The sequence below is a fragment of the Hyperolius riggenbachi genome, chromosome 7, assembly GCF_040937935.1.
Source record: "Hyperolius riggenbachi isolate aHypRig1 chromosome 7, aHypRig1.pri, whole genome shotgun sequence".
Lineage (NCBI taxonomy): Eukaryota > Metazoa > Chordata > Amphibia > Anura > Hyperoliidae > Hyperolius > Hyperolius riggenbachi.
The window spans coordinates 30620271-30643422 of NC_090652.1; the positions used below are offsets into that span (position 1 = coordinate 30620271).

General features: G+C 48.0%; 2 protein-coding genes across 3 annotated transcripts in view; one reads left to right on the top strand and one right to left on the bottom strand.

Annotated features, from left to right (window-relative positions):
• Window positions 1-9882, top strand: part of CORO1A (coronin 1A) — a 45747-nt gene extending 35865 nt beyond the window's left edge. For both annotated transcript variants that reach the window (XM_068243835.1, XM_068243836.1), the window contains exons 8-11: window positions 5057-5202; window positions 7450-7507; window positions 7616-7834; window positions 9618-9882. In XM_068243835.1, coding sequence (XP_068099936.1) covers window positions 5057-5202; window positions 7450-7507; window positions 7616-7834; window positions 9618-9722 — 528 coding nt within the window. In that variant the 3' untranslated portion in view covers window positions 9723-9882. The remainder of the gene's footprint in view (window positions 1-5056; window positions 5203-7449; window positions 7508-7615; window positions 7835-9617) is intronic.
• A 5190-nt stretch (window positions 9883-15072) lies between these two features.
• LOC137524225 (bolA-like protein 2) lies at window positions 15073-22967 on the bottom strand. Its single transcript, XM_068243844.1, has 3 exons — window positions 22832-22967; window positions 18734-18831; window positions 15073-15325 (listed from the first exon to the last, which is right to left on the bottom strand). Exons 1-3 carry the CDS (start codon window positions 22904-22906, stop codon window positions 15226-15228), a joined length of 273 nt encoding a protein of 90 aa, XP_068099945.1. The 5' UTR covers window positions 22907-22967; the 3' UTR covers window positions 15073-15225.
• Window positions 22968-23152: the final 185 nt, after the last annotated feature.

The window sequence follows — 23152 nt, forward strand, 5'->3', positions numbered from 1 at the left end:
CTAGCTATATGCGAGGGGCACCTATGCCTGGCTATATGCGAGGGGCACCTATGCCTAGCTATATGCGAGGGGCACCTATGCCTAGCTATATGCGAGGGGCACCTATGCCTAGCTATATGCGAGGGGCACCTATGCCTAGCTATATGCGAGGGGCACCTATGCCTAGCTATATGCGAGGGGCACCTATGCCTAGCTATATGCGAGGGGCACCTATGCCTAGCTATATGTGAGGGGCACCTATGCCTAGCTATATGCGAGGGGCACCTATGCCTAGCTATATGCGAGGGGCACCTATGCCTAGCTATATGAGAGGGGCACTTATGCCTAGCTATCTATGTGTGGGGCACCTATGCCTAGCTATATGCGAGGGGCACCTATGCCTAGCTATATGCGAGGGGCACCTATGCCTAGCTATATGCGAGGGGCACCTATGCCTAGCTATATGAGAGGGGCACCTATGCCTAGCTATCTATGTGAGGGGCACCTATGCCTAGCTATATGCGAGGGGCACCTATGCCTAGCTATATGCGAGGGGCACCTATGCCTAGCTATATGCGAGGGGCACCTATGCCTAGCTATATGCGAGGGGCACCTATGCCTAGCTATATGCGAGGGGCACCTATGCCTAGCTATATGCGAGGGGCACCTATGCCTAGCTATATGTGAGGGGCACCTATGCCTAGCTATCTATGTGTGGGGCACCTATGCCTAGCTATATGAGAGGGGCACCTATGCCTAGCTATATGTGAGGGGCACCTATGCCTAGCTATATGCGAGGGGCACCTATGCCTAGCTATATGCGAGTGGCACCTATGCCTAGCTATATGCGAGGGGCACCTATGCCTAGCTATCTATGTGTGGGGCACCTATGCCTAGCTATATGCGAGGGGCACCTATGCCTAGCTATATGTGAGGGGCACCTATGCCTAGCTATCTATGTGTGGGGCACCTATGCCTAGCTATATGCGAGGGGCACCTATGCCTAGCTATATGCGAGGGGCACCTATGCCTAGCTATATGTGAGGGGCACCTATGCCTAGCTATCTATGTGTGGGGCACCTATGCCTAGCTATATGCGAGGGGCACCTATGCCTAGCTATATGCGAGGGGCACCTATGCCTAGCTATATGTGAGGGGCACCTATGCCTAGCTATATGTGAGGGGCACCTATGCCTAGCTATATGCGAGTGGCACCTATGCCTAGCTATATGCGAGGGGCACCTATGCCTAGCTATCTATGTGTGGGGCACCTATGCCTAGCTATATGCGAGGGGCACCTATGCCTAGCTATATGCGAGGGGCACCTATGCCTAGCTATATGTGAGGGGCACCTATGCCTAGCTATATGCGAGTGGCACCTATGCCTAGCTATATGCGAGGGGCACCTATGCCTAGCTATCTATGTGTGGGGCACCTATGCCTAGCTATATGTGAGGGGCACCTATGCCTAGCTATCTATGTGTGGGGCACCTATGCCTAGCTATATGTGAGGGGCACCTATGCCTAGCTATCTATGTGAGGGGCACCTATGCCTAGCTATCTATGTGAGGGGCACCTATGCCTAGCTATATGCGAGGGGCACCTATGCCTAGCTATATGCGAGGGGCACCTATGCCTAGCTATATGTGAGGGGCACCTATGCCTAGCTATATGCGAGGGGCACCTATGCCTAGCTATCTATGTGTGGGGCACCTATGCCTAGCTATATGCGAGGGGCACCTATGCCTAGCTATATGCGAGGGGCACCTATGCCTAGCTATATGTGAGGGGCACCTATGCCTAGCTATCTATGTGTGGGGCACCTATGCCTAGCTATATGCGAGGGGCACCTATGCCTAGCTATATGTGAGGGGCACCTATGCCTAGCTATATGCGAGGGGCACCTATGCCTAGCTATATGCGAGGGGCACCTATGCCTAGCTATATGCGAGGGGCACCTATGCCTAGCTATATGCGAGGGGCACCTATGCCTAGCTATATGCGAGGGGCACCTATGCCTAGCTATATGCGAGGGGCACCTATGCCTAGCTATATGTGAGGGGCACCTATGCCTAGCTATATGCGAGGGGCACCTATGCCTAGCTATATGTGAGGGGCACCTATGCCTAGCTATCTATGTGTGGGGCACCTATGCCTAGCTATATGAGAGGGGCACCTATGCCTAGCTATATGTGAGGGGCACCTATGCCTAGCTATATGAGAGGGGCACCTATGCCTAGCTATATGCGAGGGGCACCTATGCCTAGCTATATGTGAGGGGCACCTATGCCTAGCTATATGTGAGGGGCACCTATGCCTAGCTATATGTGAGGGGCACCTATGCCTAGCTATATGCGAGGGGCACCTATGCCTAGCTATATGCGAGGGGCACCTATGCCTAGCTATATGCGAGGGGCACCTATGCCTAGCTATATGTGAGGGGCACCTATGCCTAGCTATATGCGAGGGGCACCTATGCCTAGCTATATGCGAGGGGCACCTATGCCTAGCTATATGCGAGGGGCACCTATGCCTAGCTATATGTGAGGGGCACCTATGCCTAGCTATATGTGAGGGGCACCTATGCCTAGCTATATGTGAGGGGCACCTATGCCTAGCTATATGCGAGGGGCACCTATGCCTAGCTATATGCGAGGGGCACCTATGCCTAGCTATCTATGTGTGGGGCACCTATGCCTAGCTATATGCGAGGGGCACCTATGCCTAGCTATATGTGAGGGGCACCTATGCCTAGCTATCTATGTGTGGGGCACCTATGCCTAGCTATATGCGAGGGGCACCTATGCCTAGCTATATGCGAGGGGCACCTATGCCTAGCTATATGTGAGGGGCACCTATGCCTAGCTATATGCGAGGGGCACCTATGCCTAGCTATATGCGAGGGGCACCTATGCCTAGCTATCTATGTGTGGGGCACCTATGCCTAGCTATATGCGAGGGGCACCTATGCCTAGCTATATGTGAGGGGCACCTATGCCTAGCTATCTATGTGTGGGGCACCTATGCCTAGCTATATGCGAGGGGCACCTATGCCTAGCTATATGTGAGGGGCACCTATGCCTAGCTATATGCGAGGGGCACCTATGCCTAGCTATATGCGAGGGGCACCTATGCCTAGCTATATGCGAGGGGCACCTATGCCTAGCTATCTATGTGTGGGGCACCTATGCCTGGCTATCTATGTGAGGGGCACCTATGCCTAGCTATCTATATGAGGGGCAGCAATGCCTAGCTATCTATACGGGGGTAACTTATGCCTAGTTATCTATATGTGAGGGCACATATGCCTACCTATCTCTGTGGGGGGCACCTATGCCTAGCTATCTGTATTGGGGGCACCTATATCTGGCTATTTTAAATGTTGGTAGATCTCACGAGCACGGGAGTTTTCAAAGTAGCTCGCGAGTCAAAAAAGTGTGGGCACCCCTGGTCTAGAACCATATCAATTTGCAAGAGAATAGATTTATTTGCTATAACAGGACAAAGTTATTGCAAAGACAATGATGAATCGAGGCCAATGTCCTCTTTCTTTGGGCTAAGTGCACTAAATTGCGGTAAGATTGCCATGCGCAGGGAGTGCACAGCAATTCCACCAACAGAGCTGACAGCGTAGCACGCGGGGTGTGTAAGGGTAATTTGGGGTTCCCGGCAATAGTATTTAACGCCGCCGCCTGCCGGGGATTTGGGCAGCAGCAGGGAGAGCCGTCATGTGCCCAGCTCACCGGCGGCGTACTAATATATATACGCGGTTTTGGGGCTCCATATTATGAGAGTGCTTGGGGCCCCATGTAGAACTCGCACTGGTGCCCCAAGCTCCTCAGTTACGCCACTAAACAAGGTATTCAGTAAGTGGGAGTAAAAATTGCTGAGCGCAGGGCAATCTTACTGCCACTACCGACACTGAGGTAGACAAGACACAAAACATTTGTTGTATAAGCCATTTTTCTATTGGCGGACTCAAAGTGCCAGAGCTGAAGCCACTTAAGGCCCACTCCACGGGCAACCAGGATCATTAGGGAACCTTGCCCTAAGACTCTTAACTGTTTAACTTACAGGCTTGAGTAGGGGTTCGAATCCTGGTCAAAGGTTCAAATCCCACATCAAAGGCAACACCCTTAACCACTTGCCGATGCAACCTCCGGTGCGCTTTCTTGTCACCGCCCATTAGTACACAGATCAGTGGATGATAATAACACAGTTCCCATTCACCGATCTAAGTGCCTGTGATCAGATCAATGATCACCTGCAACAATGAGATGCCGGTGGTCATTGACAAAAGTGAAAGTCATGCATACACACATTACTTCCTCTGTGTACTGTTCACAGTACACAGGAGGAATAAAGAGGGGGGGACATCTAGTGGCCAAATAGTAAAATTACACCTACATACATTACATTAAATAAAAATACATAAAATACCACATTAATGAACCCCTTACCTCCCCTCCCATAGTTACCAAAATAAAACAATAAAACACCTGTATAAAAATAAAAAGTGACATTTAAAGAAAAAAAAATAAAATAAATGGTTTCCTTAGGGACTCATCTTTTTTAATATGTATGTCATGAGGGAATATTACTGTAATTTTTGCAAATAAGGGCTTGTAATTAGTGACAGATGGAAAAAAATACACCTTTATTTCCAAATAAAATATTGTCGCCGTGCATTGTACTAGGGACATAAAATAAAATTTGTAGGTTTTATCCATAGTAGCACGTTTTATTTGAAAACTATAATTGCCGAAAACTGAGAAATAATGATTTTTTTCAATGTTTTTCTTATTATTATACCTTGGTAATGTAGGTTGCGCTAATTGCACAATGCATGCTACCTCACTGACAGTAGTCCTGGTGTCATTGCTGTTTGCTTCCTGCGCATGCCAATGTTATTGTCACATGCTGGATACACCCCAAGATATCAAAGCAATAAATACAACTGTGTACACAATAATACTGATAACTGTAGTGGCTGAGAGATGGGGAGCAATAGCAGAATCCTTCTAGGGCTGTAGAGTCTTGCACTGTATTGTGTGTCTTACTGATGATCTCATCACAGGGCGACAGCAGCATCCGATACTTCGAGGTGACGGATGAGTCCCCGTATGTCCATTACCTGTCTCTGTACAGCAGCAAGGAGTCCCAGCGAGGAATGGGCTACATGCCAAAGAGGGGGCTGGAGGTCAACAAGTGTGAGATCGCCAGGTGAGTACCACTCATTTCAGCAGAACTCCAACTTCGAGAAATAGAATCCATTTACATCTGTCTGTTCGGTCCGTTCATACAATTGGAATGTAAGTTCGGGTCCTGCGCAATAATTCCTGATCGGCCAGACAAAACGGAGGCCGACAGAATCAATGCTAGCAAAATACTCCCCTGCCAACGTCCATTCATTACACTGTTACATTACAGTTAGCTCCGCCCACATCCTGTAATGGCCACACCTGCTTTGGGCGCCGTACTCACTCCTTTTCTAGTCCGGCCCCTTGGTCAAACTTGAGAACCCCATGTGGCCCTCAAGTCAAAAAAATTGCCCACCCCTGCAATAGACCAATGAAAACCTTCCCTGGTGCTCAGGGATCATTCCCATTGGTCTTTTGCTGGCCAATTGTAGTGAGAAGCTTCAGATGAGGCTCTCGGGTACTGTTTATAGGCGTTTGCTCGGTTGAGAGGCCCCGGGCAGTGGTGGAGGAATGTGAATGCGTCAGGTACTGACCTGAAACAGGAATGGAAAGAGCGGATGAAAAACTGATGCCAAACTGATTTTTCATCTGGTACAGTGTGAGTGGGGCTTTACTAGGCAAATATCAAGTCTTTGTGTAGTTTGCATGTTCATTAGTGGCAAGTGAAAAATAAGCTAGCACAGGGCCGGTTTAATCCACACGGGGGCCCCGGAGCACAGGTAACCTGGGGCTCCACCACCACCAGAGTTAGCCTCCAGGGCCCCCGATCTGGCCACCGCACGTCCACCCTGATTGTGGCAGTTGTGTACACTTGCAGTGCTGCATAGGGGATGCGTAGGCCACATGCGTCCGTACTACAGCCCCCACAATCCCTTGCATCACCTACTGCTCATACCAGGTGACAGCTCCTAGCCAATGAGCGGTAACATGGTACAAGGAGTAGGCGATGCAAGGGACTGTGGGGGCTGTAGTGCGGACAGGTGTGGCCTATGCATCCCTTACACAGCGATGCAATGCTGTGCAGTCAGCCTCATATTGCAGGGGCCCCGAGAGAAGTCCGGGGGGGAACACCTGGAGTGTTCTATCAGGGGCCCGGGGCAATTGTCCCCCCTGGGCTAGCAGATCACTGGGCAATGAACACACTTACAGGGTTAACTGGATCAGTGGTTAGATGATGAGATTTGCCAATCTCAAATGCTGCCTCCTACATGGGGCTAATTTGAATATTAGGAGAATGTTTTGCTAATCACTATGCAGGCTAATTTGCATATTAGGAGACTGTTCTGCTGATAACCGATTCTTATTGGAATATTAGGAGAATGTTTAGCTCATCACTGTGCAGGCTAATTGGCATATTAGGAGAATGTTTAGTTCATCACTGTGCAGGCTAATAGGGATATTAGGAGAATGTTTTGCTCATCACTGTGCAGGCTAATTGGCATATTAAAATCACAAACACTGGTTCGCATGACAGCCGGGAGCCCCAGTCTCTCTCACTGGCTGAGGCTCCCTAACCACCATGCGATACCCAGAGGGAACTGCGGGTGGGCCCTGGACCTCTCACCCCCCAGGAACTCACCCCCACTGCCTCTGAACTGAATGCTAACTGCAACACACACAATTTTCTCACTCCCAGCTAAAGTACTTTCCTACCTTTATTTGGTCATCAGGCGCCAGTCAGCCAATCAGGTGTACTGTCATATACCTTTTGCCTGCTATACCAAAACTAGCAGGAATTGCATAAATTAGGTAGCAATCAGGTGGAAGGCTTCGGTTGGAAGTAATCATAGATTACATCTTTTAAAGGGACATTTCCCACACGGTCCCCTCCCTAACCACTCACCTGTCAACATCATCCTGGAAGCTGCAAAAAATAAATTTAAAATCACAAACACTGGTTCGCATGACAGCTGGGGGCCCCAGTCTCTCTCACTGGCTGGGGCTCTCAAACCACCATGCGATACCCAGAAGGAAGTGCGGGTGGGTCCTGGAACTCTCACTCCCAGGGAATTCACCCCCACTGCCTCTGAACTGAATGCTAACTGCAACACACACAATTGCTCACTACCAGATAAAGCAATTTCCTGCCTTTATCTGGTCAGCAGGCGTCAGTCAGCCAATCAGGTGTACTGTTATACACCCTTTGCCTGCCGTACCAAATCTAATATTGGCATATTAGGAGGATGTTTTGCTCATCACTGTACATGCTTACCTGCTGACGACCGCCTCTCTCCCTTGTGCTGAGTTCTCATTGCTGATCCTGTTTCAGGTTTTACAAGCTCCATGAGCGGAAGTGTGAGCCGATCGCCATGACGGTGCCCAGGAAGGTAAGAGGGGGCCTGGGCGGGATACGTTAAGAGGAACAACCTAGCCACGGTCACACCAATGATATCTCCCTTTCTCTCTCTCTCTCTCTCTCTCTCTCTCTCTCTCAGTCCGATCTCTTCCAAGAGGACCTGTATCCAGACACAGTAGGCCCAGATCCAGCTCTTACCGCAGAGGAGTGGCTATCGGGAAAGAATGCAGAGCCGCTGCTTATCTCCCTGAAGGATGGATATGTTGCCACCAAAAGCAGAGAGCTCAAAGTCTCCAAGAATATCCTCAACACCCGCTTACCCAAACGCAGCCAGTCCTCCGACTCGAGCGCCAAGGTGGTGAGTGACGGCGTGAATGCCTGGGGCAAACACTTATCAAGGCCTTTGCTACATGGGAAAACAGATTCTCTCAAGTTGACCATACTACATAAAAAAAATCCAAGTAGATGAGTAATCTGTTCATTGTATCATTCTAAAAATTACTAATAAATCAGATGCAGCACTCTTGGGTAAAGAGTCCACTCCCTCTACCCTCTTGGGTTTTTCCCATTGGCTGCCCAGTTGGTCAGGTGAGTTTCTCCACACCCCCAGCAGGCAGAAAGTTTCTTTCGTAGCAGAGGCTGATTCAGGTTTGTCTGCAGAATCAAGACTCCGCAGCCGCAACCATGCATGTATAAGAGATGGGAGGAGGGCTAGAAAAACAGGAAGGGACTTGCTTAAAATCCAAGTATTTCGTTCATAAGATTAAATTTGTACACTTTGTACAGGGGTATGGTACTTACATCCCTCGGCCCAAGCACTAGTACCTAGTAAATGAAATGTGAGATGAAGTGCGTTAAAAACCACTCCAAATAGTATCAAGTTTTGCATACACTGTCTTATCCTCTCTCAACCCAACCGGTTTCGCCTTGCTAACGTCCTCAGGAGTGTTACAGGCTGGTGGGCAGCCATTTGTATCTATACGTTGTTATGAATGTTGTTACAATGAAAAACTTATTACTAAAAAAGTGACATCATTAAAAAACAAACAAACCATAAATAGTTACCCTAGGGATGTTTTTTTAATATGTATGTTATGTTATTTTTGCAAATAAGGGCTTGTAATTATTTATATACCTGTAGTATAAAAAAAAAACACTAAATGGAAAAAATACACATTTACAGTATTTCCAAATAAAATATTATTGCTGTACGTTGTACTAGGAACATAATTTAAATGTTGTTACAACCGGGACAAATGGGCAAATAAAATGTGTGGGTTTTATATATAATAGCACTTTCTATTTTTAAACTACAATGGGGGGAAAATGAGAAATTACTTTTTAAAATTGTTTCTTCTTATTCTTCTTAAAATGCATAAAAAATAAAATAATTCTTAGCAAAAAGTACCACCCATAATTTGTGGTGAATTAAACTATATAGACCAATTCAGTTGATAAATCGCGATAAAGAGATTGGCGAATTAATGGGAGGAACGCAATGAAAAAATTGCTGTGGTTTTTAAAGAGGATCCAAGATGAAAAACTAACTATGACAAGTAACTTGTTTATATATCTTATCTAAAGTTTATATAGTTTACACAGCAAATCTTGCTGCAAACAGCTTCAGCAGTTTATGATTATTTATTCCTGTGATACAATGAGGGCAGCCATGTTTTGTTTGTCACATTACACACAGGGAAGCTGATAGCATCTGCAGCCCTCGGCCTGTAACAAATTCACTCCCCTCTCCTCCTCCCCTCTGCCTCTGAAATCTTTGGCTAGTAACCTCCTCCTCCTCCGGCCCAGACTGAGCTCCCATAAGCCCTTGCTACACGAGTCTGAGAATGCCAAGGCACTCTGAAGCTGTGGGCAAGGCTTGTTTAGTTTATAGGGAGGGTATTACAACAAAACAAATTAAAAAAAAAGTATTTGGCTTGAGGAATGCTCTATAAACTATATGAAAGGAACACAATTATGCAATGAGTAAAAGTTTATCTCGGATCCATTTTAAGGTGATAAAAACCTGTGTTAGGGAAGTGGTTAAAATGTCTAATAGTTTTTCCAATATGTATCATGCCAGAAGGGCAGCGTAAAAGGTAAACCGACATGTGCATGTAGTCATTCCCTTTTCTTGTTTTCAGGACGGAACCCTAGAACAGATCTTGGAGGACATCAAGCAGCTGAAGGCAACAGTGGCGGAACAGGGGAAGATTATCGCAGACCTGCAAGAGCGAAACGCCAAATAGCCGCAGAACGCACGGCGAGGAGCAGAGGCACCGCTCCCGAGAACCTGAAATAAAAACTGCCTGTATTGCCTACCGCAACTACCCACCCACCCTATGATCTCAACTGTTTTGGAAGATTAAAAAAATTGAATTGCCCTGGCTAATTTGGGCAATACTGACAGTTTGTGTTTGTTTTTCCTGATAAAGGACACTTTGATAAACGAGGTGCTGCAGGCCTTTTTTATCGACGCGTCTTTAAGAAAAATATCCATAGATTCATTGGAAAGCGACTTTAGGCCCCAACCACATGCGGGATACTTGCACTATGTAAAGAGGGAGGAGCCCGGTAGATGATGTCACAATACCCCTGTATAGTCAAAGTCCTCCGCCTCCTCTACACATAGGCACTAGGCTTGTATGTATTCAGATCTGGGGGATATTGGTGTAAATACTGTGTTGTCCATAATCCTCTCATCCACAGGAGAGTTGAACCTTGAAACCATTCTGCTGTGAAAATGTCCCAATAAAATGTTTTTTGCCTGAATATTAAAGGGAAACTCTACTTTTTAAACAAAAGGCCATACAGGTTTCTTGTGCAAAATAAGTCAATAAGTCATACAGAGGAACTTCAACCCAGGATTGAACGTCACCCCTATCAGTAGCCGATACCTTACCAGAAATCTTTACCTTTGCAGTTTGCTGTCTGTAAACCTTGTTGCATTGTGTGAAATAATGGCTTTTTTAAACTGCCAAACAAGCAATAACTCCCTCTGTGCGCACACATATACAGTGGGATGCGAAAGTTTGGGCAACCTTGTTAATCTTCATGATTTTCCTGTATAAATCGTTGGTTTTTACGATAAAAAATGTCAGTTAAATATATCATATAGGAGACACACACAGTGATATCTGAGAAGTGGAATGAAGTTTATTGGATTTACAGGAAGTGTGCAATAATTGTTTAAATAAAATTAGGCAGGTGCATAAATTTGGGCACTGTTGTCATTTTATTGATTCCAAAACCTTTAGAACCAATTATAGGAACTCAAATTGGCTTGGCAAGCTCAGTGACCCCTGACCTACACACACAGGTGAATCCAATTATGAGAATGAGTATTTAAAGAGAACCCGATGTGGGATTTTATTATGCTAGTGGGGCACAGAGGCTGGTTGTGCACAGTAACACCAGCCTCTGTTGCCCCATGGTGTGCCTCCAAGACCTTCCTGTGCGCCGCTATAGCCCCCGCAGTGCTGGCGACACGCAGCGTGTCGCCAGCACAATATTTACCTAAGCGCTGTCTGTCAGCGCCGCTCCCCCGCATCGGCGCTACCCGCCTGTGTCCCTTCCCTCCCGCTGATTGGAGGGAAGTGACGCGGCGGGTAGCTCTGATGCGGAGGAGGCGGGGGAGCGGCGCTGACAGGCATAGGTAAACATCAGCGTGTCGCCAGCACTGCAGGGGCTATAGCGGCGCACAGGGGGGACATGAAGCCACACCATGGGGCAACAGAGGCTGGTGTTAGTGTGCACAACCAGCCTCTGTGCCCCACTAGCATAATAAAATCCCACCTCGGGTTCTCTTTAAGGGTGACCTCTTTTAAATGTATCTGAAGAGTAGCAACATGGGGGTCTCAAAACAACTCTCAAATTACCTGAAGGCAAAGATTGTTCACCATCATGGTTTAGGGGAAGGATACAGAAATCTGTATCTGCCTCAGTGATTTCAGCTGTCTGTTTCCACAGTTAGGAACATATTGAGGAAATGGAAGTCCACAGGCTCAGTTCAAGTTAAGGCTCGAAGTGGCAGACCAAGAAAAGTCTCGGATAAACAGAAGCAACGAATGGAGAGAACAGTCAGAGTCAACCCAAAGACTAGCACTAAAGACCTACAACATCATCTTGCTGCAGATGGAGTCACTGTGCATCATTCAATCATTCGGCGCACTTTACAAAAGCAAATGCTGTATGCAGAGGAAGCCTTTTCTCCACCCCCAGCACAAACAGAGCCACTTGAGGTATGCTAAAACACATTTGGACAAGCCAGCTTCATTTTGGAATAAGGTGCTGTGGACTGATGAAACTAAAATTGAGTTATTTGGGCATAGCAAGGGGCTTATGCATGGAGGAAAAACCAACACAGAATTTCTAGAAAAACACCTGCTACCTACAGTAAAATATGGTGGTGGTTCCATCATGCTGTGGGGTTGTGTGGCCAGTGCAGGGACTGGGAATCTTGGCAAAGTTGAGGGACGCATGGATTCCACTCAGTATCAGCAGATTCTGGAGACCAATGTCCAGGAATCAGTGACAAAACTGAAGCTGTGCCGGGGCTGGATCTTTCAACAAGACAACGACCCTAAACACTGCTCAAAATCCACTAAGGCATTCATGCAGAGGAACCAGTACAATGTTCTGGAATGGCAATCTCAGTCCCCAGACCTGAATATAATTTAAAATCTGTAGTGTGAGTTAGGCCTCTTTTCCACGAACTGTTGAGCTGTGTGCTCAGCAAGCAGTTCCCAGGCAGCAGCAAGCAGTTGTGAGAGTTTGAGAGGCATTTCACTGCCTGTAAACAGTTCGTGGAAAAGAGGCCTTAAAGAGAGCTGTCCATGCTCGGAAGCCATCAAACCTGAAAGAACTAGAGATGTATTGTAAAGAGGAATGGTCCAAAATACCTTCACCCAGACTCTCATTGGAACCTACAGGAAGCATTTAGAGGCTGTCATTTCTGCAAAAGGAGGATCTACTAATTATAGATTTCATTTATTTTTTGTGGTGCCCAAATTTATGCACCTGCCTAATTTTGTTTAAACAATTATTGCACACTTTCTGTAAATGCAATAAACTTCATTTCACTTCTCAAATATCACTGTGTGTGTCTCCTATATGATATGTTTAAAAAATCACGACGATTAACAATGTTGCCCAAACTGTTGCGACTTTCCGCACGGAGATAGGTGAAAATAGCCGATCTCCGTCGAGTCTGCTCTACTGCGCAGGGACAGGAGACTTGCGCCTGCGCAGTAGAGCGGCCCGACAGCGATTGGCTATTTCCGCCTATCTCCAAGCAGAGAGCCGATACTGCGCCTGCGCTGGAGCCGGGAAGGTAAATATTTACATCCCGCTGTTTGGGGAGCTTCATCTCCGCCACTGTGTGACCGAGGAGAACGGGGGAAGCCTCCATAGGATCCGGAGGCTTCCCCCACCCCAGGTGAGTACCCCCCAGGGGAGGTTTTTTTTACAGTACATGTTTTCTATAAGGGGGCAGAGACCGCTGGTGCTTAATACAATAAATAAGTGGTTAATGGCAGGGTTCTCAAACTTTGCAGTTGGTCACTGGGATTAATATTCAGAAAAGTGGGTGGAGCCTACAAAAGCCAATCAAAATTTACTTATTGATTTTCAAGGGGAATATTTAATTGCTAAGAGACAAAAAACAGAACAGGAGGAGCGCTCCATAGTGTGATACCTTTTAATTCAATAAAAACTGCGCAAATACAGAAATGCACTTACTAGATACATGCGAACAGCAGGCATTGAGTGTGGCTTATAGCCCAGAAGAAATACATCCCCTTGTGGACACAGAAGAACCTGGGGCTGCAGTGGCCAGCAGCAGCAAGGGTCCGGGTGGTAGGTGGACTTCAGGTAATTCCATGGGGATACTGTGTGCAGGTAACGTCAAGACGCGTTTCGGCGTATCCACGCCTTCGTCAGTTAACGTACCTGCATGCACACTGCACTCCTTTAAATAACAGGAGTTGAGGAAATGACTTCCTTGGGTGGGGTGGAGTTAACGAAGGTGAAATGGTAAGGGGCGGAGTTAGACAAACCTAAATCTAACCCACCGTATTTGAACCTCCCAAAGGGTCTAATAACCCTGTTGTATCTTAACTGATTGTGTCAACTATGAAGTGGCAGAGACAGGAGAGATAGCGGTATTCCAGCCCGCTCTGCAGCTTCAGTGTATCAAGATGTAACTTTCAGGACACGCTGGCTGCGTGTCTGCAAGCTGGGGCTAGGTGTTACCATGGTAATCTTCCTCCAATCAATGGTATGGAGGAAGTGACCTGCCGTGACAGCAGGGAGGGGGCGTGGCTGGCTGCGCTCGTGAGCTGAATACTCAGCTTCTCCGCTGCCATAGAAACCTCTCTACACATGAGAAGGAGAGGGGGCGTGCCACGGGCGGAGACCAAAGCCGCATTAGAAGAATGTTGTGCTGTGTCTCGTAGAAACAGTTGGAGCAGCGCTGCTGCTGGTGTTGGAATCAATTTCCATTCATATGCGCATGTGGCCTCAAACCTGGTACATTGGTCATTGGGTGACTGGGGTTCAAATTCAGAAAAGGGGGTGGAGCCACAAACAGTCAATTAGATTTGTTTCATTTCAATGCAAATTATTGATGCCAAAGACCGCAAAGCTCACAAACTTGGTCATTGAGTAACTGTGCGTTAGGGTTAGAAAAAGTGGGCGCAGCCAACACCAGCCAAATACATACCCGGGCAAAGCCGGGTCATCAGCTAGTAGTAAATAGAAAACTGTTCCAAGTATTTCCCATCTTTATTACCTCTGACTGAAGCCAATCCTGATGTCATTTCCTCCCTTACTTTTTCTTCTCCTCTGCCTGAAATGGTGTATACCGAACTGCACTGTCATATCTAGTTTGCTTGGGTTTCAGCAGCTTCTGCAGAGGGGTGAGGTGATTTATTTTCTATTTCCCTTCTGATCCTCGTGTCACACTGAACTGCCCCCAGCCAATCAGTGAGGAGCAGGAATGTGGGAGGGGAAGAGAACAAGCTTCCCTCTCCCTGGTAATGTACAAGAAAAGAGCCAGGCTGCCTGAGATAAGATTAATTACAGACACATTTAAGATTATATTGGAACGCTTGCAAGGCAGGGTCAGGATGAAGACTGCATAATAAGCACAGAGCAGTGGGTAATAGGAATTTGACTGTATGGCTGTCAATCCCTCTTTAAAGGGAACCTTAACAGAGGGATATGTATGTTTCCTTTTAAAATAATACCAGTTGCCTGACTCTCCTGCTGATCCTGTGTCTCTAATACTTTTAGCTGCTGATCCTTTCCTGCTGATCTCTTTGGCTGCAGTAGTGACTGAATCACACACCTGAAACAAGCATGCAGCTAATCTAGTCTGACTTCAGTCAGAGCACCTGATCTGCATGCTTGTTCAGGGGCTGTGGCTGAAAGTATTAGAGATACAGGATCAGCAGGAGAGTCAGGCAACTGGTATTATTTTAAAAGGAAAAATCCATATCCTTCTCAGTTTAGGTTCCCTTTAAGAGTGGTGAAACCCCGCCCCCTCCTTTGGCAAACCCGCCTTGGCATTTATTTCCCTACAAAGGACATCAGACAGAGTCACGATAATCCCATTTATTGTGTGATACTGATTACCCCACAGTGTGGGTCAGATATTCCTGTGCGTTGTAACATTGTCCATGAGTGGCAGCCGGCATCTATAGGTCTTCCGTCGCCGAGGACACGCATGGCAGTGGAGTGCAATCTCGGGTCTTACTTCTGTCTCTCCTGCTCCCACTGTGACGGCGTCAGCGTCTTCTGTTCAAAGGCGTGAATAAACTTCAGCTCTTCAGCCAGACAGTTGTTAACAAGCCTGCAGGGGGCAGCAAAATCATTAATGCAGCTCATGTCAAAATCTCTATCCAAAAAGAAAACTTGGCCCTTATTCAAAAAAACTTTCCCCTGAGTTTACTCCCAAGAGATTCCTTCCCTAAACCAAGAAAATTTAAATAACAACCTTTTCAGCAATTTAAAAAGTACTGCAAAAAACAAAAACAAAACCCACTTATTTATGTTCTTGTTTTCTGGTAGCTCTAAAGGTGGTCGTACATCTCTCGACTTGGAGGTCGATAGACAATCCGATAATTATCGAATCGGATGAAAATTGATGCCACTAAGAACATGCCCAATCAATGATGGAACCAATTTTGGGCCGAAATTGGTCACACGTATTGATCGGACATGCTGCAAGATGTTGGGCCGACGTGGTTGATTGGTGAGCAGCAGTAATAGCGAGCGATATCGGGACGAGCGACAAAACCCTGGCGCTGTCCCCCCGGGTGGGCGGGTGCACGCGTGTGACGGGCGGGAGCGCGCTGGCATGTGGCGGTGATGACTATAGCCAATTTTTAAATGGGCTAAGGTTCCTAGTTGATTATAAACCCGTCTTTAAATTAAACAGTTAAAGAAAAGTGAGATACCTGGCTTAGTAGAGGGAAGTCTCTGGATAGTCCTGAGGCTTCCCCCATCCTACTCGACCGCACCGAGCCAGAGCTGGGACCCTCTAAGCAAATCCCAGAGGAGTTTGTTGGATTTCTTCTCGCAGCTGCGATCCCTTCTGAGCACAGCCGCGCGAGTCCAGTCTGACTATGCCAGTGATCTGCAAACTTGCCTCTCCAGCTGTTAAAGGGAACCAGAGCTAATGGAAGGAAAAGCTGTTATACATACCTGGGGCTTCCTCCAGCCCCATACGCGCTGATCGCTCCCACGCCGCCATCCTCCGCTGCCCGCATTTAGGAGAACCGGCTCCCGTCAGTGACGTCATCGGAGCCGGGCTACGCAGGAGAAGTGCGCCCTCTATGTATCTCTCCATACACTGCTGCAGAGATACGCAAAGAGCGCACCTCTGCTACGATAGACTGGCTCCGACTGACGGCAGAGCGGGGTCCCGGTTCTCACAGCTGCGGGCAGCGCTGGACGGCGGCGCGGGAGCGATCCGTGCGTATGGGGCTGGAGGAAGCCCCCGGTATGTATAACAGCTTTTCCTTCCATTAGCTCTGGTTCTCTTTAAGGAACTACAAGTTCCACAATGCATTGTAGGAGTCTGACAGCCACAGTTATGATTCATACAGGCAAATGCATTGTGGGACTTGTTCCACGACAGCTGGAGAGCCAAGTTTGCAGATCACTGGACTATGCAGCAGCACGGAGCCACTTATACACAGGTTTCTCCATCCTACTGGACTGGTGGAGACAGGAATCTGCGCAGGTGGCTGTGCTAGCACTGCAAGACTGTACAACAATAGGAAATCCCCCCCCCCCCCCCCCCCCCAAAAAAAAAGGACCTGCGGGAGCATAGAGCAGGATATAGAAACAAGACCAGTAGTTGAGGGAATTGAAAAAGACTTGACAAGTTGGCTGATTTCTAAACGTGCACGGGTACCTATGAGTTAGATAGAAGACTGGGGGTTGTTGTAATATTGCTGTACAGACATCGATTGATGAGGATTATGGTTAATAGTGAACCTCAAACTATGGAAAAGGTAATTCACCACTAAAATGGTCAGGCGTTATCAGGACAATCTGGATTACATGAAGACTCCTTAAATTGAAGCGTACTATTGTGATCCAGGCCCCGATGCACAGACCTGCAGTAATATTGCCGTGCACAAACATCGCATAGCAATATTACCCTTACTACCGGCACTGCGTACCGCTAGTTACACAGCCCGCGGGTCACGAATAGTGCGAGAGTTGCTATGGTAACGCGCTTTACTAATGAGCATTACCGTTAATAGCACGCATTACCTTAGTAATGGTCGCGCTGATAGTGTGACTCGTGGTACATGCTGCTGTTATTGGTCCGCTGAAAGGGGCTTGTTGACAGAGCTTGGCCACGCTAGTACAGAGAAGAAACGGCTCGGCTTTCTCTGGTGATCCTGAGCGGCGGCCCCATGCTACTGTGTAGGCACGAGTTGTCCTGCGCCTGTGCGGTGCAGCCGCGCTTGTTCTCATATGGGAGCGCAGCCGCAAGCTTCGGGGTCCCAGCGGAGGGAGGCGGGGCAATACTTGTGGAAGGACAGGACTACAATGTGGGGGAAGTGACAGTACTGGTTTCTTGTATTGGCTTATACCTAAAAGGACAACAGTAATGAGAGGGATATGGAGGCTGCCATATTTATTTCCTTTTAAGCAATACCAGTTGCCTGGCTATCCAGCTGATCCTCTGCCTCTGATACTTTTAGCCATAGACCCCGAACAAGCATGCAGCAGATCAGGTGTTTCTGACAGTACTAGCTGCATGCTTGATTCTAATGTTAATTAGATACTTCTGCGGCCAAATAGACCAGCTGAGCTGCCACGCAACCAGGGCTGTGGAGTCGGTACAAAAATCTTCCGACTCCAACTCCTCAGTTTCTGAAACCACGACTCCGACTTCAACTCCGAGTGCCCAAAATTGCCCCGACACGCAACTGGTATTATTTAAAAGGAAATAAATATGGCAGCCTCCATACAGTTGTCCTTAACCTCCTGAGCGGTATGCCCGACGCTGTGTCAAGCATGCCGCTTCAGAGATTTTGCTGGCCTCAGGAGTCCCCCCGCTATAAAACTATTAGTTTGTATGGATGAATAAGGTGTACGCCAGCACTAGGCTAGCTAGTATAAGTGTGCACAACCCCCCGATTGCCCAGGATCCCCCCGATCCAGCCGCTTATACATCACCCAGCCTGGTTCCAGCGATTGGCGCAGCCTCCCCGCACAGCTCCAGTCCCCCTATGAGGATCAGGAGCGATCGGCTCTCATAGGCTGATGCCTATGACAGACGATTGCTGTTATTGGCTGGCGGGGGTATTGGCTGGCAGGGGGAGGGAGGGCGAGCGAAAAAAATAAAAAATAGGGAATTTTATATAAAAACAAAAAACAAATAAAAAATACCCCCCAAAAAAACATGCCAGCAGAGATCAGAGCCCACCAACAGAAAGCTCTGTTGGTGGGCAGGAAAAGGGGGGGGGGGGAATCACTTGTGTGCTGAGTTGTAAGACCCTGCAGCGAGCCCTTAAAGCTGCAGTGGCCTGTATTGTAAAAAACAGCCTGGCCACTAGGGGGGTGTAAGCCTATAGCCCTGAAGTGGTTAAAAGGACATACATATGGCAGCCTCCATAGACCTTTCACTTCCGGTTTCCTTTAATTCTGTGTTATCCTGACATCCACCACACCTCTGACCCATTCCCCCCACTCTACTATTCAGCAGCCAGGTTACCCAGAATCCCCCGCTCCTCACCTGTGTCTCTGCAGAAGAGGCCTTCCATCAAACTGAGGTGACACCACCAACACCCGGAAGCTGGTGGAGCAGTGATTGGGGGAGGTGTCTTCCACTTCCTGAAAAGGACACAAGACAAACTCATTATCGTCAGAGGGATTTTTCATCCAAGGAGATGAGGATTACACTCCTAGCCCATTCCTTCTGCCTGGCTTCTCACTACAGAACACTGTCTGGCTTGCCACAAGCCTCTCAACAGAGCACATCTCCATGTACCGGGGTGTGTGTAATATCCAGCGGGCATGTCTGTTCCTTCTTCCTCACCATGATAGCTGAGAAACACGTTTAACTCCACCAGTTCACATACAGCTAATCATGTCAGAAACATCTGATCTGCTGCATGCTTGTTCAGGGTCTATGGCTGAAAGTATTAGAGGCAAATGATCAGCAGGGCTGCCAGGCAACTGGTATTGCTTAAAAGGAAATTAAAATTGCAGCCTCCATATCCCACTTGCTCCAGTTGTCCTTAAACCAAGATGCAACCAGGGCTGAGGAGTCGGAGTTGGAGTCGAGGATTCGGGGCAATTTTGGGTACCCGGAGTCAGAGTCGTTGATTTCATAAACGGAGGAGTTGGAGTCGGGAGTCGTCTAATTTTTGTACAAAATCCACAGCCCTGTTAAGTATTAGACTAAGGAGTCGGAGTCGAGGAGTCTGAGCCATTTTGGGTACCCAGAGTCGGAGTCGTGGTTTCATAAACTGAGGAGTCTGAGTCAGAGTTGGAAGATTTTTGTACCAACTCCACAGCCCTGGATGCAACACCAACCTCCTCCTTTCTGCATCCAAAGTGTGAAATCGATCCATGGCCCCCTTCCCCTCGCCATATGAAGGGAAGGTGGTGAGGTTGCACTGTGGGTGGGGAATACTGCATCACTGACACTAGTGTTTCCACTAGATCAAAAACCTTGTACACAACGGCAGGAAACTAAATTAATAAGAGAGATAAAAGGTCTCAATTACCAAGAAAGACTGGACAAACTGGGTTTAATTACAGTAGCTTGGAAAAATGATGGCTAAGGAGTGAGCTGATTAACATGTATAAATACATCAGAGGGAAATACAAAAGCTTGGCAAATCTTGTACAACGGACAAGGGGACGATCTATGTATGGAGGAAAAAAGGTTTTGCTATCAGTTTAGAAAAAGCGTTTTTTACACTAATAGTGGCTTAAATATGGAATATTTTACCACAGGAAGTAGTTATGAAAAATTATATCACTGCATTGAAAAGCTGTTTGGATGCCTTCCTTGCATTGAAGGACATCGACAGCTACAGCTATAATTACTAGTTTATTCCCAACAGAGTAGAGCCAGAGATTTTATCCATCTGCCACCTGGAGTGAGGAAGGAATTTTTCCCCTTAAAAGTGAACCTGAGATGGAATAAAGTAAAGAATTCCTCAAGCCCCATGAACTCTGCTGCCTCCCTCACCATCCTCCCCAGTGGCTCCACTCCTCTGTAATAGACCCGGTAATAGGGCTTCAGTCAGGCTCAGAAGCAACAGAGTTCATGGGGCTGGAGGAAGCCCAGGTAAGTACCAGTATCGATTATTTGACAAATTATTTTAAACCAAACTACATAGCTACGTAACTTAGTAGATGAAACCAGGGCCGGTTCTAGACCTTTTGCTGCCTGAGGCAAACTTATGAGGATGCTTCCCCCCCCCCCCCCTCCCCGATTTGGAATGATCCCAGAACACCCAACAATTTACTCTGCTTCATTTAATGTTTTCAGGCAGCAAGGAAGCATGTGCAACAGCTTTCCTCCCCCCTCCTCACTCATTTTCAGACTCCTAACACAGCACAACAAGCTGCTTTCCCCAATAATACCAGCTTCACCTCGCTCGCTCTCACTTCTACTACATTGACTGCATGCTGTAATTGTAAACAGTACAATCATGTTGCCCCTGTAATCTCTGGGCCTGATGCAAGTGTTTCACCTTGCCTCATGAGAGAACCGGCCCTGGATGAAACTCGGCAGGGGCAGCCAATAATAACTACTTCAGCCGAAATTCTTCCATGTGTACAGCGGCCCCCAACGCCTCGCCAATGATAAGCCTTGCGGATTGTTTTCCCCAATGACGTCACTGCCACAAAGCAACAGTGCACGTCGCTAGTCTATAGGCTAGCAACACATCTGTCCAGTATCAGCCCTGCATTTTAGCCTAGATCAACATTAGACTATAACCATAGCTCCCAACTGGCCCTCATTTGGAGGGACAGTTCCTCTTTGGGAGCCCTGTTCCTCTGTCCCTCTTTCCTCCTCATTTGTCCCACTTCCAGGACTTTGTCCCTCTTTCTGTGTAAATATATATATTTCTCTACTAAAACAATGTGTTTGACTCTAAACTTTATTCCCATCCATTAAATTGATATATTACTAATTTTAAAATGTTACTATGAAGGAAAATGAACCAGGATAGAAAGGACCAGTGTGGTTTGAATTACAAAACGTATTTTTCTTATGAAATCTTTATGGCATGTGTGACTAGGGGTGCAACGGGGGCATGATCAGGGGTGTGGCAGGGGCATGGCTAAAGTGTCCCTCTTTCTCATCTCAAAAAGTTGGGAAGTATGCTATAACTATGGTAGACATTAGATCAGGGGTAGGGAACCTATGGCTCGGGAGCCAGATGTGGCTCTTTTGATAGCTACATCTGTCTCACAGTCAAATCAGTAGGGGTTGATTCACTAAGCTACACTGCTCAAGCAGCACAGCTTAGTGTGGCAGCGCAAGTAACATTTTCAAAGTAGGCTCACTGCTGCGGTACTAACTTACTCAAACTCCCCCAAAACTAATGGCCGCTGCAATTGTCCCACCCTGGACCCTGTCAGGTCCATTGACTTTGTAGGACTGGATCTTTCCACTTTGATTGGCCAATAGGCTGCCTCTCACTTGACAGGCAGCCTATTGGGCCCAAGTGTGGTAATATCGTCCTCCAAAGTGAATCAACCCCCAAGTCAGCTAGCTAATTGTACAAGCTGTTAGTCGGTATTTCTCCTGTCTGGCTCTCAGGGAAAATGCTGATGTTGCTGAAACCCAAGAGAAGCTGAAGACGTGTCTAAGGCCCGGTTCACATTAGCGGTGGCCGTCCGGAATCGCCGTGCCGGAGCCGGACCGCTTGCAGAACGGACGGAACGGACGCACGGCAATAGCAATAGCAATGAAAGCCTATGCGTCCGTTCACATGCGTCCGTTCTGCCGGACCGGAGCCGGACCGGATCCGGACTCCGGCGTCCGTTCCAACATGCGCTATTTTTTGGTCCGGCTCCTCCGGCAGCCGTATCCGGAGCGGAGCCGGACTGCACCATCCGGCCAATACAAAGCAATGTGAGCCGGAGAGCGCACAACACACTGGCTACAAAAACCGGACGTTCTACCCCACTTCCTATGCATTTTGGATGGGGACCACATGGGCCCAGCGTTCAAAGAGTGGGGCAGCAGCGATTTCATGCTGGAGCTCGTTTTGGCAGCAACATGTCTGATGTCTGATAACGAGGAGGCGAACAACAGGAAGGAGAGAATTCCCAGGTTTACGAGTAAAAAATGCCTGGATCCATGGTCCCGGATGCAAACGGACCGGATCCGGACCGGATAGGAACCGTACAGATCAGGTGCGGTCCGGACATCCGGTGCGGTTTTGACAAAACCGCAAGTGTGAACGGGGCCTAACACTGCCACTACGGGGAGGATCAACTGTATACACATCACCATAGCAACAGGGACAGCCCTATGCTGCGCATGCACACTGTGTGAAGCATATTGTATGGCTCTCACAGAAATACATTTTAAAATATGTGGCAGTTATGGCTCTGTCAACCAAAAAGGTTCCTGATCCCTGCTTTAGACTATAAGCTCCTCTGTTTTAATTCTGACACATGACAGGTCCTCCCCAGCAGCAGCCTACACGTGACCCGGTGTTGTATGGCATGGGCAGGCGGTGGGCGGGGCTTGGCAGCCCCTCAGAGGCCAGGCCAGGGTCACTGAATGAACGGTGGCAGTGTGGAGACACAGGGCTCTCCTGTACAGTAAGCGAGCTGCGTGACGTCACTGGGGTCTCACCACGTGCTCAGCCTGCAGTTCCCGCCGCAGCTTCTCCCTCAGAGACTCCGCAGACAGCATCCCGTCCCCCGCCATGACACCGGCACACGTTCCTTCACTGCGCCTGCGCGTAAACCTCGCCGCGCAGCCACGCCCTCGCCGTCAGCTATTGGCTCAGGAGACCCACCAATAGCAGCGCGCACCGCATGCATGCAAAGGGCGGAGAGTTCTATGAAATGTCCAATCACAATGCTGCCCGAGAAGCCCCCTCGCTGCTTAGTAATGAGGTGGCCGCGGCGCGCCTGACGCTGTGAATGGCTTCTGCGCCGCTTGTACCGCTAA